The following is an 18,402-nucleotide window of genomic DNA, read 5'->3' as shown; positions in this document are numbered from 1 at the left end:
ATGTCAGTCTGCTCAGGTTTTGATAAACCACCTGGGAGTTCATGTGGAGCAAAATCCTCACCCTCCATGTGACACAAATAACAGGAACACGTTTGGGTGTGTGTGTGTCTGTGTGTGTGTGTGTACTAGGTGGAGGAAGGGAGAGAGAGTGAGGGGAGTATGCTATTGTGTGAGAATGTGAATTAGGTCAAATGTTTTGCTTGCAAAGATTAACCATGCCCCTGTGAGGAAGAAAGCTGAAGCCTAAATGTGTAAAGAGGGTCTAGTATTTACAACGCTTCTGCTCAAATAAACATCATCAGCACAAAGAAAAACATATGTGTAGGCCTCTTAGAAATTAAAGCTACAAGTAAGATATTTTATGTTATATCCATCACACTGACCTATAGAGTGATAGAGTTTTCTTTCCATTACAGAACAACGTTTCACAGTTGGATTTTCTATTTTTATTGGGGGTAAATCATTATTTAAACCCGCCTCAAAGAAACTACACTTTAAAAAAAATCTGCTTCCAATGACTTCCCAAAATTTGTGTGATAGGAGTTTGTGATGGCATTTTAATTTTTTTAATGCCATATCAATGTGTTTCTATTGCTTGTGAAAACACTACGTTGTTTTCAGGAAGATACAGGAACTATCAATGATATCCAAAAGAAACAAACAGAAATCCAAATAATATTTCCACTAGAGAAATTTTAAGTAACTAAATTTTGATTTTTTAAAAAATGGACTAATCATAGACCCAGTGCTCCCAGTTAGCCCCACTTTGAATCTACTAGAAGTACAAGCCCAAACTGGTTTATGAATAATGGGTACACTGTACTCCTTGGCCTACAAAGTCACCCAATCCCAAGCCAACAGAACATCCTTAGGAGCCTGTACCAAGGGTGCCAAACTCCTTAAAGGCATACTATGCAACATCCATCCATCCATCCATCCATTTTCTTACACGCTTGTCCCGAGTGGGGTCGCGAGGGGTCCTGGTGCCTATCTCCAGCAGTCAATGGGCGAGAGGCGGGGTACACTCTGGACAGGTCGCCAGTCCATCGCAGGGCAACACAGAGACACACAGGACAATACTATGCAAAACATTTTTCAGTTAATTAATGTGTTCCATAACGTTTTGGATGATTAAATGAGTCATTTCAGGTCGAACAAAGGTTTTCTCGGCCGCCCTGGTGGTCTGTTAGCCTGGGTGCCATTCCGAACTTAGTCCCGCCCACAAAGTTTGAGGTTGGGAAGTTCGGTCTGGCTCTGCTCCATAGTAGCGCGAGTATTATCGCCCACTGTCAGGCGATCCAATCAAATTGTCAGGGCGGACTTTATACGATGATGGACAGATGACCAACAGTAACGTAATCAACCACGTGACCAATGCGCGCTTGGGTGACAACAATAATGGCTGCCGCTGGAGAGTTTAGGTGAGTAGATTCTGCTATTAGGTCTGTTCTAGAAGATATCGACAGCAAATTAATTTTAAAAGAGGAACAGAGAAACGCGATCAAGTCTCATCTTCTTATTATAGGCGTGCAACTGCACACTTTGATTTTTGTGGACAACAACTATTCCTCACTTAACATACGTCACGCACTCCGTTGCTCTTATTATTATTTTTTTTCCTGGTTCGTTCGAAACACTCCCCATAATCACAGCTCTATGGAGCAGTATCAGACTCATATTCGAACTAGAATTGAGTCGGACTACGTCAGGCTAGTGGTCTGTAGGGGAAATACCGTACTTGCAATTGCAGGAGCCCTCGGCCCGCACCCACAGGCTCAGAAGTCTTGTGCATCGCGAGAGTTGATCTTACTTTACGGCGAGAACTGCTAGACGCGCCCAGTGAAAGGCATGCTCGTTGCTAGCGCAGTGGCGATATTTGTGCAGTTATCATGGCGGAACCAGCGAGAAAACAGCGAAATTTTCAAACTCGAAAATTGGAACAAAATAGTCACTTACCGCAGTAGACACGGGGATTTGTTGCGTTCGCATATCTGCTAAGCTCAAAACAACCGCGCCTGGCTTGACGGAGAAACCAGGAGAACAGCTGAGCATATTTACGAAAGTGCACTTTTACTTTCGCCCTCTGGGGGGAGCCTCGCTGGAAAATCAACACCGGTTGCATAGTATACCTTTAATAGCAGCTGTCCTGCTTGTTTTAAAAGGACAATCCTAACTGGTGAATTATGCATCGATTCGGACAAGGACGCCCCTCACAATGCACAGAGGCATCCGGCCATCTATACCATGCAGAGGGAAGAAGGCCAATGTCCAGAGAGTACCGAAGCCCAACTTGGAAAGAAACAGCAAAGATTTAGCAATACATCTCCAATATGAGCTCAAGTCATAAACTGCTAAATGTCTCTGCCAGGAGGAACCCAGAATGTAAGAAAAAGACCAGGAAGAGCATCGGTAGGGTGTGTACTAGTCACAATGTCCTATCAATACCCAGAGAAGGTGGGTACGTGGATAGCGCAGCCGCAGAGGAAAGGGCTCCTGGTGCAAGAGCAGTAGTGGCTGAGGTCTATCGTTTCAAAGAGGACAAAATATGCAGGCTGTGGACGGATGTTCCTAAGTCTAAACCCTAGAATAGCATAAACACACCTGTGCACTGGCTGAATGTCCCAAAAGCAAAGTGTGAAAACATCACCAAGAGTGGTTGAGAATTATCCTTCAGTATATTTCCAGACCGAAAAACTGGACATCAAAGTGGTGGATATAGAGGAGCTGTGTTTTCAAGTGATAGCAACATCAAGAAGAGACACAGAAGCTCAAAAGTACTACAGGCACAAAGAGGAAAAAGAGATGTTGTGGTCAGCAGAGGTGGGTAAAATGCCCAAGAGTTGTACTCAAGTAAGAGTAGCACTGATTCAACGGTTTCTTATTTTATTAAAAAAGTAGAATTACTCAGATAACAGTAAAAGAGTATTTGGTAAAAAGACGAGTTGAATACTGGGCGATATCTCTAAATTTAATGATTAAAAATAAAGCAAGAAAGGATTATGTACACATTCTGGTCTTTTAGTGATTCAAATAAATGAAAAATACAATAAAGAAAGATTAAAAAAATGAAAAACTTAAGCAGAAAAGAATTTTCATATTAAAGTAATTCTTTAGATGAGAATAACGAACTTCTACGGGTAACATTGACTCTTTACCGTATATTCACCTGGTGTTCAAAGACGGAGTAGCCATGTTTCTCGAATATATTACTAATGTAAAAGTAAGAAGTAAAGTTCTCCTAAAAATACACTTATTTCAAGATTTTATTCAGGCAAATGTAACTAGTAACTACCCACCGCTGTGGGTTTAGCCTCGGTGATGGAAGTTGTCATCAATTGATCCTGAAACTGGAGGAGTGACTACAGCAGATTGTAAGGACAACCTGTGAGAGCTGTTTCCAGAAGAGTGCAATCCAAGAAACAGATAAACCAAAGGACCTGAGGGAGCTAAAGATTAGGGTTCTAAGAAGATGGCCTTCCAACCTCAGAGATCAGCAAATAAATCCCTAAATACCAGTGGGAACGTGCAAAGAGCTGGACTTGCTTTTTTCATTGGATTAATATCTGGAGCCCCTCAGACTACTCTTGCATTATTTTCATCTTCCAAGAAACCAGTTTGAGATTATATAAGCTTTATAACATGGTGCACTGTTAACCATCAGAACATGGTAAATTAATCTGCATGGTCATCACCTATAGCTCTGGCTTTTGGCTGGTACTAATACGCCCAAAGAGTGGTGCTGATATATCCACAGTATTTAACGACCAACAGTCTGATCCAAAACAGAATGGATCTATGTCTGATCCAACCGTGGGGCAGATCAGGGGAGTGGGGGATGCTAAAGCCACCCCCTACCCATTCATTGGCCACACAGGTGATTTGTTGTTCCCACTGGGATGCAATTCACCACCTCTGGAACAAGCAGTTCTCTTCTAAATCAGAGGGTGGCAGAAGTGATACCACATGGAATGTCCTACTATGACATTTTAAACTTAATTATGAAAATACCGCATTTACTTTTTCGTAACAATATCTTACAATTAAAGAGAACTAAGAATATGTTTTTATGATTTTTGGGGTAAATGTTTTCCCTGCATACATCTAGGAGTCTTCCAAGTAGTTAAAGATAAAGAACACCTGCTCAACCCATTTAAATATAAAAATATTGTAGAAAGATAAAGGTATTTATCCAGCATTATATGTGCATTGCTTTAGTAGCTATTGTCTCATGAAAATCCAGTGGTTTGGAAAATATAGCTGCTTCATTAATTTTCCTGTTGCTTCATTGTGATCAGTATAGATTCACGCTGAACTGCAGGCACCTAGCAGTTCCCAGTCACCTCTCAGCACAAATTGGCCCCTGCCTGGCCACCGCTATACATTTTCTAAAAGTATCCCTGCATCCAACCAGAAAATGATTTTTCAATCTGTTAATATAATTTGCTGAGCCTCACTTTCCTGCTTTGAGCTGACAGTAGTGAATCCTGGTGTCGTCTCCTGCTATAGTGGCCAATCTGCTTCAAGGTTCAGCATGTCCTTTCAGAGCTGCTATTCTGCCCTGTTCTAAGAAACGGAAATAGTCTTCCTAATATTCCCTGACCTTTGACATCAACAAGGCATTTTTTTCTAGTTATGCTAAATCATTTTCACCAACATCACTGATTGATTGTTGTGGTATTTAGCTGATTTGTTGCAGAAAATGCACTAATTAATCCAAACTTGTGCTTCCACTGTCCTCTTTGCTCTACCAACGCCCCTGATCAGCACCATGGTTTTACAGAGTTCCCTTTTTTTTTTTCATTTGCTAAAATAAAGATATTCATGCATGAAGGGCTTCTGTGTGTGTGCGTGTCCAGGGAGGCTGGCTCATGATGGTAACAGCTCAGCACGCATCAATCACACTCAGACTGCTGGCTGGCCGCGGCTCGCCGCGCCTCTGGGCTCAAGCTGCAGCAATGCTGCTGACAACAGGTTACAAACCACGACTCCTCTGATGCCGACTGACACCGGCCTCCGTGCGGGGCGGGGGGGTCTTCCTGCTCTCTGGGTGCTTTAGGCGTTACAATAAAAAAACGTAGAAAGACACAGACTCTGATGCAGTGGCTTATTTTCAGGGATTTGCTTTCTGGAGCCTGCAGCCCAGGTCCTTTCACTGCCTCCTCCTAATCATCAAAGCGTTTCCGATTCATTTCCAGATCAAAGTGAGGATGGGATGCTGTGTCCCCGAGGTCAGCTGCTAACTAACGCGACAAAGCCAGATCCTCTCCACACCCCCAATTAATCAGCCGCGATGGGGGTGAGGGAGGCGTGAGGGGACATTTTTTTAAGTGAAGGTTAATGTGTTATTTATTATTATTATTATTTATATCAAATTTACAAACAAAAAAGTGCCCTAATTGTCCCCTTCTCATCAAAACACAATGGAGTTATTATTATCTGATGAATGCGGATTAAATCCCAAAATAAAGGCGATGCGGTGATGCTGAGGGGACTGCGCACGTGCGTTTGTGTTGGATGTTTGAGCAGATGGAGAAAACACAAAGCAGCACAAAGAGACACAGCTTGCGTTTCCTAGAAGAATAAAAGATGCTTATCGAGCTGAATCTATATAGTCATGAATGACCCCCTCCTCCTCTTCCTCCTCCTCCTCCCCCTCTCTGCCTCCCTCCAGCCTGTCACACTCAGCTTTGCGCTATAGCAGCCCCCCTGTACTCACTCAGCTCAGAGGTCTGGGGAGGCGCAGCATCGGCTCCTGTCGCTTCCTTCAGTTTCTGCTTCCCATCAGACCAAAAGCTCCATGCGAACATAATCACAGCAAAACCAACAGCTGGGCTTCTTCACTGTAGGATGAGGATGCAGCATAGTTCATGTGGCATCCTTCATGCGCCCTGTCCGCGCACCCCCAGCCAAGAGGAGAGGCTGGGAAGAGCTCAACCTGCCCCTTTTTTTCTTTATCCGGCTACTGATGATGATAAAAAATAAAGATCCTGATGCGTCTCCAAAATGATCTGCGGCTGCCTCGGTCCCTTAAGCCCCCTCCATCTCTGCTCACATCCCCTCAGCTCAGCTGCCTTGCTTCCATGTGACACAGGCAGAGCTGGAGACCCCAAATTATTAACCTGCCTTTTCGTTTCCAGCGCCACCCCCCGGAAATTTATGGAAGTGCAATTAGAGGACCAAGGGTTGACTCAATCTTTAAAAGTTCAGAAGGAGCCTATATTAAGATATTATAAACAGTTCAGAAAATGGATGGATGGATAGATAAACACTTCAGTTCAATTCAGTTTATTTCTATAGAGCCAATTCACAACACACATCATCTCAAAGCGCTTTACAGTTCACCAGATCATCCACTCAAACTGATTCAAAGTTTTCTATCTAAGGAAAACCAGTTGATTGCATCGCCTCATTAATTCGGATGCAATCCCTCACACTAAGCATGCTTGCAGCAACAGTGGAGAGAAAAAACTCCCTTTTAACAGGAAGAAACCTCCAGCAGAACCAGGCTCAGTGTGAGCGGCCATCTACTGAGGCTGACTGGGGTTCAAGCAGACAGAAGAAGACATAGAAAAAGCAACTGTAAAAGGCGGCCCGGTCCAGGAAACACACAGCCAGGCACATGAGCTCCGAGCCAGCTCCCTTGTCAGAGGATAAAGAGAGCACATCCAGCAAGTCACAGTCAGAGAAACAGGACTACACTGGAAAAACAGGCCGATCTCCAACATCTATAAACAAAGGTGTTGATGGCAGCAGCACAGCTCATATTTCTCTCCAGGATGGTGTTGGCACAGCCAACCAGGAACAGATAAGGCTAAGCTACTATGAGAAAAGACAGAGAGAGCATAAAGTTAGAGATCAAAGTAACAGATTCTGCATAGTGGAGGAATAGAGATAGTATGAAGCAAAATGATGAAATAGAGGTCCCTATGTCCTCCAGAAGTCTGAGCCTATAGCAGCATAACTGTAGAGATAGCTCAGTTAATAGCTTAGCTCAAGAACATAACTCCTTTTATTCTTCATGTAGAATAAACCTTGTATTGTAGGTCAGGGCTCCAGAGGCTAAAGCTAAAGAACAAAGCAGACCTTGCTCTCCTGTTAATAACATGCAAGTCATAGTGAGGCCTGTATTGCATGGTTATTGACACAAAAACCAATAATTAAACTCATCAACATCCTTACCTTTAGAATTCCTTTATTCTTGGTGGCAGATGTCTCATTTGCGTGACAGCATCATAGAGTTGCTAAATATCGATCAGCTCAATGTGCATAAATGAAATCTCCTTTTATCACATCCACAAGTGTTCTGTTGGTTTAAATTTTATCGACTGCAGCGCCTACTCGATTGCAGGGAACATGTTAAAGAAATTATTTTCAGATGATCTGAGCTTTTGTATGATCCAATTGGATGTAGCTATCAGGAGGAATAAACATGCTCAGCATCTTAGTGATATTCTAACACTGATCTGCTGGTACAGGGCCTAAAGTGAGGCAAAAAATATTCCCTGCCTCATTTTACATCACTATCTATTCTGTTGATACATGACAAAGGGGACTCATAATCTGTTTGGATTGCCTTTAATTTGATATTTTCTGTATTTTTTCTTTGAATTCTGTGTAAACCTCAGTGATAAGCGAATGTGAAAAATATATAGTGAGTTTTTGAACTGCTAAAATGAACTGTTATAGAACAACACCCCCCCCCCCTTTTTATTTTATTTTACTCACACCCATTGTTTAACCAGAGAAACTTAACAGCTTCTTTTTGACCTGAGGTGTATTTTCCTTTGGTTTAGTTTAGTTTTTAACACCTTTAAACATTATTTCGCTCCACCACTGCCACCACCTGCTGGAGCCTTCAGAGCACTGAAGATGAGCAGCCACCTATCAGAAGCAGAGGACCGTGTTGCTGTATGAGGGTTGATCCATGCCACCTCCAAAGGAAACAGAGATAATGATGGAGAGGTCTTTTGAAGGTCTGGAATCCATTGTCCTGCCAAGAAAGTACTTAACCTACAGTTTGTGCTCTGCATACATATAGATCTGCTTACATCTGCTGCAAAATAAATCACCCTACAAGTTATGTTCATTAATTGTAGCATTGGAAGCTTTCTGTTTCCTACCGTAAATCATATTTTTTCTAAATATTCCTTGAGTTGTTTCCTGAGACTGGTTAATGCAGCAAAGTTGTCTAGTCTACCTAAAATATCCTGTTGATAATAAAAATTTTCTCTATGCAGAGTCACCCTGCAGAAAATGTTTATTTCAGCAGTTTATTTCTAAGGTGCTGTTATTCTTCAATGATCAATTTATCCTTTTAATTGACCAATTTGGACTTTTAAGTCACAATCTTATACTAGCCCTTTAGGGTAAGACCACAGCCCAAACCTATAGAAGCGGTTTGGATTGATAAAATCTTATAACAGTGGATGAAAGGACACCTAAAAACAAGAAGTAAAAAGTAAAAACTTTTAGACCTGCATGTGAAACATTGAAGGGCAAATAGATGGAGCAGCACTTTTGGAAAAAAAAATGTCATACACACAGCTAGTGCAAGAGTGAAAGGGTTTAGAAAAAGGATGTTTATGTGTTAAATCCAAGCAGTCTGGACCTGCATCTAGTAGCATGACTTAAAAACCCATAGTATCTTCACACATGCTCTTCAGCTGGAACTGCAAGCAAGAAATTGCAGAAATTTCAATCTCTTAATGCAAAAAGCTGACAGAAACAGAGGTCAAAATTCCCACAGCTGTAACTGCAGGAAAAGCTGATATCCCAAAATGTTCCTTCAGAAGGACTAAATGCAAACGCAGGCCACACTTTTCAGTTTTTTATTTATAAAATTTGCATTCTTTTTCTTCAACTTCAAAATTAAGGTTGATTTATCACCATAAGTGATCCACTTTATGTATTTGAGATTGAGCTGTAAAGGGGTGGAAATAATTTTTCGAAGCATTAACCCTGCTAATTATCTTAACTTCATAGATGCTAATTCAAACTTTTTAGGGTTTAAACATATTTCAAATATATATCTCCCTTCTAACAACCTGAGGTTGATATTAGTCCAATTTTCTTCCTCGCCATGGCATGAATCAGCCCTCATACATCTGATTCCCCTCCCCCTTCTCCATAGTTCTCATGCAGGGACAGCCTCCTGTGTTTTCCTCCAGAGGTTAAACTGCACTGTGTGCTTCACTCATATGTCTGGTCATGGATTTACCAAGCCAATGTGTTGTTGCTTCTGCTTAAGAAGAACTGGAAATCTGCTATTGTTATCACTGTCACCATCCAACTGATTAGAGCAGAGAAAGATGGGGTGCTGCTCTGGAAGATGCATGCTGGCCCTGCTGTGCTGTGTGCAGTTGGTAAGTTATTTTCATTTCTTATTCTCCAATAAAAACAGATCAAACCAGCTGTTTACTTTCTAAAAAAATATATAATATACAGAAAAAAAAACAATTCAACACAAGAATGTTTATTTTATCTAATCAAATATTTAAAACCTGATACATTCCTATCTAATATTAAACCTGTTGCACTTTTTGCTTATCATATTGTCAACTCTTAACTCTTTAATGACAGGTCACAGCCTGGAGAAAATGTTAAACAAAAGCAACTAAACCTCCTATTGGAATTTGTTTAATTATGTGAAAAAATATATTTAGCTTAGACTGTTACAAAAACTGTTAGATTACATATAAACTATTACCGGTAGATGCTAATTAAAAATTTGATGTTTAAATGATTTTTGAATTTACTCTATAGTTTCTATAGTTTCATGCATTAGTTATAGATACTATATGAATATGAAGACTTAAGCTCAAATGTGGATTTGTTTGTCGTTCGTTTGGGCCTAAAATATTTACTGGTTTGCAAAGTGCGTTCAAATAATTCTAAATGCAGTTTTTTTTTAAAAGACATGAATCTGTTATCTTTTTTCTAAGACCTTTGTTTCACACAATCAACATAGTTCTTTCAGAGATTAGAAACAAGGACAGAAAAAAAATAGAATAAAGGATCCATTTGAGTTAAGATTAAGTATAAAGCAGAGATAATTAACTTACATTACTAAATAAATTATACTGAAAACATGAAAATCAGATTAAAAGTAGAAACAACAGGTGTGATTTAATATAGATAGCAGTATATGTTTTTAAGGCCTAAAATGTTGAAAGGCATTTTTTTTTTTTACAATCATTGATAAAGATTTTGATAAAAAAAAAAAAAAGAATAAAAATAATTCAAATCTAAAAGCCAGGTTGAAGATTCAAGTTTTTAAATTGGTTTGAGTTTGTTTTATCTGATTAAAATGCTCCTGAGGAGACAGTTTTTCGATTTATTAGAAACGTATTCCTTCTGCTGCAGAGTTTACCTGCCTACAATGAACACAATAACACAATAAAGGACTACACCCTCTTTGTCCCCCACTCTCTCCCCTCGTCCCTGTTTCCCACCCTGCCCCCCTTCCTCAACGACCTCGGAGGACTTCCCGCTGCACCCGCTACATGTTTTATCCCCCGTGGCCTTGTTGCCCTGACAACAACATAAAAGTGATGATGATGGGCTGTAGCAGCCCCACACTTAGTTTTATTAAAGTCTGCGTTGTCTCTTATCTCCGCCTCTTCTGATGCAACAGATAACCGCCATGGAGAGGCAGGTGTTTGACTTCCTGGGCTACCAGTGGGCCCCCATCATGGTCAACTTCTTTCACATCATCATGGTCATCCTGGGCCTGTTTGGGGCCGTCCAGTACCAATCGCGCTACGTCATCATGGTGAAGAGTTTAACTTGTTTATTAATCAATTTGGCTTGATTTCTTGTGTTTGTGTGATAAATAATTTCCACTGTGTCACTGGTTTCTCAGTACCTGCTGTGGATGTTTATCTGGGTTGGTTGGAATGTCTTTGTGAGCTGTCTCTACCTGGATATGGGAGGCCTTTCAAAGGTATGGCTCTTGGTCATTTAGGCTGGATAATTAGAGATGCCTGCAGTCTCTGGGGGTCTCTAATTAACTCAGTGTTCAACTGGAATGATGTCACTAACTTCTCAAAAGACGAATCATTGTTAAAAGGTGAAAAACAAGAGCTTTAAAGTTGGTATATATCATCAGATTCTTATTATATAGAAGAACAGAAGAGAATAGAAGAGAATCCAAGCTTCATCTTTATGAGTCGTTTTAGCTGAAAATACAAATAAACAGTTGATGATTTAAGATGGAAGCTGATTCCCTATGGTGAATATTTAACAATAATAATAGGTTGTGTTTTCTTAAAAGGTCATGTTATATTTGCAGCACTAAGTGACTTTTATATAGCCGAACAGGGATAAAAGGTTGCAGACCCCTGGTTTATATAATCTGCAGTAAAACAGTTTTTATAATGTCATATTTTGAGAGAACGAGGTTGCATTTCATAATATTCTACAGTTTACTCGGTGACAAAATAAGTTTCATGATCCAGGAATAAACAGGTTGAATTATATCATGATAAAAAACTGATCTTTCATTCCTTTCAGCTATGTCTATTTCTCTTTGACTCATCATCTGCATATAAATGTATTCAGGACTTTAGTTTAAATGCTCCATGTTTTCTCCCTCTCAGGGCAGCAACATCCTCTCCCTGGGAGTGTCCTCACATTCCTCCTGGTGGAAGAGCAACGGGCCTGGGTGTCAAAGTCCAAACCTTCCCTCTGACGGGTGGCAGGATCACCAGAACCCCAAGCTGACCACAGTGCTCAGCTGCTGGCTCCAATACCAGTACATAGAGGTTCTGCACAGTACCACACAGCTCCTTCTCTCTGTGAGTCTTTTTTTGTTAAGCATTAAATTATTAAAGGTAAAACTGACAGTAAAATGCCCCTAAGATTTTTTAATTAAAGCTCAGAAGCATATTGAGTATGTAATAAATATTAAATATTGGTTCCCTGACTGTAAAAGATAACAAAAAGCTTCAGATTTCCCATAGGTGCTCAGTGTTTATTACTATATTATTTTAAAATAATACTGATGATAATAATATTAATAAAAATAAAATAAACAAAGTATACTCGTGATAATGCTATTCATAGTCATGGTTATAATAATAATAATAATAATAGGGCACAATATATGATAATAAATATGATTTTACTGTATTTAAAAATATATATCACTATATAACTTTTTAACACAATATAAGTCAAAAAAAGATAATATAACATTATAGAGTGTGAAATTAAAGTAAAAAAATTAACATATCAAAATTTTAATTGACTGTACTAAAGATGAAAATCAGATGAATTCTAACAAAAAGAAGTTCAAATGCAAGATCATGTCGACAGATTGAAACCTGAAAATTAGAATTGTATAAGTCAAATTCAAAAGATGCATCATGAAACGTGCCTTCCTAACATTTGATATCTTAGAGATAATCTTTGTGTGCAGAAAAAAAAATTATAAAAAGTTATAAATCAACTAACTGCAAACTTTAAGGCTTTAATTAAACCAAACAAACGATCTTTGAAAAAAATACTTGCACAAATAAACCTAAATCGGATGATAACTTCAAATATTAGATCACAATTCAAAACAGATGTGTAGCACAATTTTGTTTTTATCATATTCAGATAAGAACATTGGAATTCACAGAGAAATTAAGAAAATGTATGAATTTCTGGAAACCTTTTAAGTTGTGATTTTAGTTTTTAAATTCTGGAAATAAAAGCCATTTGTTCTTTAACGTTTCTTTTGTTTCTGTTCTCACAGCTCCTGGCAATAGTCTATTCCTGCTATGTTGTCAGCATATTTTCAGGGGAAGAGAGCTGTAAGTAAAAAAACACCTTTAACAGCATTATTATAATATGTAATTCATAAATTAATAGCAGTTTGTATAATATGTTCCTGTTACCTGCTGTGTTCTTCATTTTAAAGTGAGTTTCCTTTAACATTGTCTTTGCAGTTCTTTCATATTAAGTATTAACTGCTGCTGGTGAAACGGAAGATAAAACAGCATCAAGGACATCTCTAAAGTCTGGTCATTGTGTTCTTCTGTTTTTGATTTATCTTTTTTTTATCTTGTTTTTTTTTTTTTTTTTTTTACTAGAACTGATTCTTTCACACACGGAGTCTCCAATGTAATCAGGCAACAGATTAGATGTGTGAAATCACCCGAAGCATTGGTCTGCTTTTTTTTTTGCACATGAGCAACCATGTCATCGTTTTCTCAACCTGTAGGGTCCAATTTGTTGATGTTGTTGTTGATGTTCCCTATTCCCAATAATAGCATCTTTATCTATTCTATCAGGTCTATCTATCTTCTATAAGAATTTGGAGTGTTCATACTTAGATAAGAAAACCAGGTTTGCAGCTTTACCGTAATTTGTCCCACAGATGTAATATAAGGTTAAGTTGAAATCTGCTCAGGCCACTCAGGTTTCTCCACACCAAGCAGGGTGCACATGCAACCATTAGAGCTATTGTGGTATATGGCAGTGTGAGGCGACACTTTGAGCAATATGGTGCATCTATAGCATATCCTACCCATATGGGTGGCCTATCGCTGCCATGCATCTTACAGGACTCTGGATTTATTGGGCAGCTGCTGTCAGCTTCTGGTTGGTTCTTTTCAGCCCCACCAGTTATGCTTCAAGGTCAGAAGCTCTGTCCTCCCGTCCTGATGCAGAATGCATGTACAGCATAGAAATAATCCTCCTACACACATTATTGTGAGGCCGTGCAATGTTAGCTAGTTGCTAAACTTAAAACCACACTTAAGTGGTCAATTAAGAGCTACTGAAATATTTTAAAGGTAGTCATTTAAATGGAGCAGGAGTTTGAATTTGTAGGTGGTTTCTGGTTCTGCTCTTTTTTTTTGGTTTTGATTATTTTTTTCTACAGTATTTCAAGATTAATTTTGTTCGTGAGAAGGATGGATCTTAAATTACTTCAATTTAGTATGTTTCCCATCATGGGGGTATTCTCATCAACAAAAGCAGACTTTATTTCTAAAAATACGATTTCCTTTTGAATTTGTTTTTCAAACAATATATTTTATTGTGATTTTGCAGCTAGACACATGTAAAATGGTTTCCAAGCTCAGGTAGACTTAATCAGTCAAAAGCATTAAATTACTCCAGATTCTAAAGACTTAGGTCTAGGCTTTGACTAGGCCATTCTAACTTATACTGTGAGCAGTCTTCCTCTGGATGTCTTTTACAAACTCTAACAGCTTTTCTTCCATGATCACAACCTTTTTATTTCCACCCATCTTCTCTTTTGGTTTCATCTGACCACAGCACCTCCATGCCCTGCAACTATCATTACAAATACATGTATTTTCTTCTAACACTATTTCTTCTTCTTGCTACTCTTCCATTAAGATAAGATCTGTGTCATGCACAGTTAATAGTTGTCCTTCAACAGATTCTTACTGATGAGGTGTTAATCTCTCTAGAGTTGCTACAGAACCTTTGACTGTTTGAAGAGTATTCCCATTTGTTTTCATATTGGGTTTTTGTTGTGTTACGTCTGCTACCTGTAATGAACACTTCGCAATCAGAATTGGTGCATAAAACAAGGAATTTCCCTTAAGAACCACTTTGCTTGCTTATGCAAAAAAGGAAATGAAAACATTTTACTTATAAATTCCATTATAATTCATTTTTTTCGAAAGAGGTAGATGTGTGTAGTTTTAAGCAAATAAGCGTGGTATGGAACTGGGTAATTTGACTGTTCTTCAGATTGGGAAAAAGCTGTCTCTGTGTTGCCTGCTCATTTAATTAGTCTGTAGCATCCACCTGAGAATAAAAGTTGAAAGTCTCTATGATAGTTATTGTTTTTTTGTTTTTTTGTCTTGTTTTTCAGATTACAAATGAACCCAAAGTACCTCTTCAATAATCCTGAAAGGATCCAGAGCCCTTTAAGACCCAGTCATCAACATCATCATCATCATTGTAATCATCATCATCGTCATGTGTTTGTCTGTGCTAAACTCATATAAGGAACACTGTTTATGGATGGAATTTGTGATAAAGGCATAATTAATTTGTTATTAATTAGTCTCAATCTTTATTTTCATGCATACTCGTATGTATGTTTAGCATTTAAAATGAACTAAAAGATAACAGTAAAATTTATCTTCCAATGTTAAATGTAGTGTACTTTTATAAAAACTCTGCGGAGCAAGAAAAAAAAATCTATATATATATATATATATATATATATATATATATAGATATATACATATATATAGATATATACGTATATATCTATATATATATATATATACATATATATAGATATATACGTATATTTTTTTTCTTGCTCGACAGAGTTTTTATATATATACACATACATATAAATATATATATATATATATAAACAATTCATCAGATTAATCGTGACCTTTATTGAAATAATCGTCAACTAATTTAGTATCGTTAAATGGAGTATAGACTGGACTATAAAACATGCCTTTTGCTGACAGAGCGACCTACTTAGAGCAGTAATTATGTGAAAACTTAAAAAAAAATACATGTAAGGATTATGCATTTAAGATAAAAACAAAAAAAAATTTCGTCTATCAATATCCTCTATTCAAAACTCCACAAGTGGGAACATTTTAGTGTCAGCCTCAGCTGCAGCCCTAATACATATGTATGTATATATATATATATATATATATATATATACATGGAGGCCATGGAGAAAGACTTCCACACGGCTCCGAAGCGATTCTGGTCCGCCATCCGACGTCTCAGGAGGGGGAAGCGGTGCAGCACCAACACTGTTTATAGTGGGGATGGTGTGCTGCTGACCTCGACTCGGGACGTTGTGGGTCGGTGGGCGGAATACTTCGAAGACCTCCTCAATCCCACCAACATGTCTTCCATTGAGGAAGCTGGGCCTGGGGACTCTGGACTGGGCTCTCCAATCTCTGTGGGCGAGGTTGCCGAGGTGGTTAAAAAGCTCCTCGGTGGCAGGGCCCCGGGGGTGGATGAGATCCGCCCGGAGTTCCTGAAGGTCCTGGATGTTGTGGGGTTGTGTTGGCTGACACGACTCTTCAACATTGCATGGACATCGGGGGCAGTCCCCCTGGATTGGCAGACTGGGGTGGTGGTCCCCCTATTCAAAAAGGGGGACCGGAGGGTGTGCTCCAATTACAGGGGAGTCACACTCTTAAGCCTCCCTGGCAAGGTCTATTCGGGGGTGCTGGAGAGGAGGGTCCGTCGGATAGTCGAACCTCGGATTCAGGAAGAGCACTGTGGTTTCCGTCCTGGTCGTGGAACGCTGGACCAGCTCTACACCCTCAGCAGGGTCCTGGAGGGTGCATGGGAGTTCGCCCAACCAGTCTACTTGTGCTTTGTGGACTTGGAGAAGGCGTTCGACCGTGTCCCTCGGGGGGCCCTGTGGGGGGTTCTCCGGGAGTACGGAGTGCCGGGCCCTTTGATATGGGCTGTCAGGTCCCTGTATGACCGGAGTCAGAGTCTGGTCCGCATTTCCGGCAGTAAGTCGGGCTCGTTTCCAGTGAGAGTTGGACTCCGCCAGGGCTGCCCTTTGTCACCGATTCTGTTCATTACCTTCATGGACAGAATTTCTAGGCGCAGCCAAGGTGTTGAGGGGATCCGTTTTGGTGGCCTTAGGATTGCGTCTCTGCTTTTTGCAGATGATGTGGTCCTATTGGCTTCATCAGGTTGTGATCTGCAGCTCTCGCTGGATCGGTTCGCAGCCGAGTGTGAAGCGGCCGGGATGGGGATCAGTGCCTCCAAATCCGAGGCCATGGTCTTGAGCCGGAAAAGGGTAGAGTGCCTTCTCCGGGTCAGGGGGGGTGTCCTGCCCCAAGTGGAGGAGTTTAAGTATCTTGGGATCTTGTTCACGAATGAGGGAAGAAGGGAGCGGGAGGTCGACAGGCGGATTGGTGCAGCGTCTGCCGTGAAGCGGGCGCTGTACCGGTCCGTCGTGGTGAAGAGAGAGCTGAGTCAAAAAGCGAAGCTCTCGATTTACCGGTTGATCTACGTTCCTACCCTCATCTATGGTCATGAACTCTGAGTCATGACCGAAAGAACGAGATCGTGGATACAAGCGGCCGAAATGGGTTTCCTCCGTAGGGTGGCTGGGCTCTCCCTTAGAGATAGGGTGAGAAGCTCGGTCATCCGGGAGGGACTCGGAGTAGAGCCGCTGCTCCTCCACGTCGAGAGGAGCCAGTTGAGGTGGCTTGGGCATCTGTTTAGGATGCCTCCTGGACGCCTCCCTGGTGAGGTGTTCCGGGCACGTCCCACCGGGGGGAGGCCCCGGGGAAGACCCAGGACACGCTGGAGAGACTATGTTTCTCGGCTGGCCTGGGAACGCCTTGGGGTTCCTCCTGAAGAGCTGGAAGAAGTGGCTGGGGAGAGGGAAGTCTGGGCCTCCCTTCTTAAGCTGCTGCCCCCGCGACCCGACCCCGGATAAGCGGAGGAAGATGGATGGATGGATGGATATATATATATATATATATATATATATATATATATATATATATATATATATATATAAATAAATATATATATATCAATCTGCTGAGTGCAGATTGGTATTAAAATCATATTGAAATCCAACGTCTTTAGTTTTTATTTACATGTAACCTGCTTTTACAAAACGAGAGATGAGCTTATCTCTGCTTTTGTAAAAGCAGACTACAGACCTGATAAAATACTATTTTGTCTTTGTCTGGTCTGAAAATTTTCCTAAAAATGTACCATGCATCAGCAAAATAATGTAGAATGTCATATTGTGTTTACATTATAAGCAACCTGTACGAAAATGTTGATTTAAATTGTTTTGAAGGTTAGATTTGATTCCCTTGATAAATTTTAGAGAAGTTATCGAATAAAATTTGTACCCAATGGGTAAAAACATACGTCTGATATGTTCAGTGCTATTTTGCTTATTTTGAACGTTTTGTATTCTTATTTGTTTCTCATTCTTGTTTTTTTTTTATTTGTTTTAGTGTCAGACTTAAAGTTATATCACTGAAATCCTGCAAATAAAACGAGAAGTCAACCAGCCCATGTGAATGCTTTTTACAGATGTTTGGAGTTTTTTGTTCTTCAAAGGTTTCCTTAAGTCTTTAGGCCCTTCAACTACAAGACAATCTAGATTCCTGGGTTCCACATTTATGGTTCTCACTCACATCATAATAACAAACTTAGATTTCAAAGAATCGTTTGAAGGCATAAACAATTGCATTAAAATACATCCATCAAATTATTTATTTTAGCCTTTTACAGATGTAAAAACTAAAACCCCTCAATCAAATAAGTTCATGCTGGGATTTATCCATCCAGTGTTGTACAATAAGGTAATAAGAGTCCTGTTATAACTATAATAAAAAAGCTCTAACTGGTTTCCAGCTCTGTTCTGTTTTTGAATGACAACTTGTGATAAAAGAACTC

At 39.8% G+C, this 18,402-nt stretch overlaps 2 protein-coding genes across 4 annotated transcripts in view; one reads left to right on the top strand and one right to left on the bottom strand.

Annotated features, from left to right (window-relative positions):
- The window catches only part of si:dkey-70p6.1 (uncharacterized protein LOC570575 homolog), a 37,605-nt gene extending 31,506 nt beyond the window's left edge, over window positions 1–6,099 (bottom strand). For both annotated transcript variants that reach the window (XM_038309320.1, XM_038309322.1), the window contains exon 1: window positions 5,717–6,099. The gene's annotated coding sequence lies outside the window, so the exon portion shown is untranslated. The remainder of the gene's footprint in view (window positions 1–5,716) is intronic.
- Window positions 6,100–9,147: 3,048 nt separating this feature from the next.
- On the top strand, window positions 9,148–15,023 carry zgc:100920 (uncharacterized protein LOC445241 homolog). Of its 2 annotated transcripts, XR_005282848.1 has the most exons (7): window positions 9,148–9,362; window positions 10,634–10,771; window positions 10,862–10,942; window positions 11,598–11,795; window positions 12,740–12,797; window positions 12,933–13,002; window positions 14,837–15,023. XR_005282848.1 is itself a non-coding variant. In XM_038309249.1 (6 exons), the coding sequence occupies exons 1-6, from the start codon at window positions 9,309–9,311 to the stop codon at window positions 14,845–14,847; spliced, it is 540 nt and encodes a 179-aa protein (XP_038165177.1). In that variant the 5' UTR covers window positions 9,149–9,308; the 3' UTR covers window positions 14,848–15,023. The 2 variants fall into 2 exon arrangements, 1 of the variants encoding a protein (XP_038165177.1); XM_038309249.1 differs by lacking the exon at window positions 12,933–13,002 and having other exon boundaries at window positions 9,149–9,362.
- Window positions 15,024–18,402: the final 3,379 nt, after the last annotated feature.

The sequence above is a fragment of the Cyprinodon tularosa genome, unplaced genomic scaffold (genome assembly GCF_016077235.1).
Source record: "Cyprinodon tularosa strain WSP-4 unplaced genomic scaffold, ASM1607723v1 ctg66, whole genome shotgun sequence".
Lineage (NCBI taxonomy): Eukaryota > Metazoa > Chordata > Actinopteri > Cyprinodontiformes > Cyprinodontidae > Cyprinodon > Cyprinodon tularosa.
This window is presented reverse-complemented; position numbering and strand designations above follow the sequence as displayed.

Excerpts from the sequence above, each read along its gene's own strand:
- zgc:100920 (XM_038309249.1), top strand. The coding sequence starts at position 9,309 with ATGGGGTGCTGCTCTGGAAGATGCATGCTGGCCCTGCTGTGCTGTGTG. Across the intron at positions 10,943-11,597 it reads ATATGGGAGGCCTTTCAAAG|GGCAGCAACATCCTCTCCCT; the intron begins GTATGGCTCTTG and ends TCTCCCTCTCAG. Across the intron at positions 11,796-12,739 it reads CCACACAGCTCCTTCTCTCT|CTCCTGGCAATAGTCTATTC; the intron begins GTGAGTCTTTTT and ends CTGTTCTCACAG.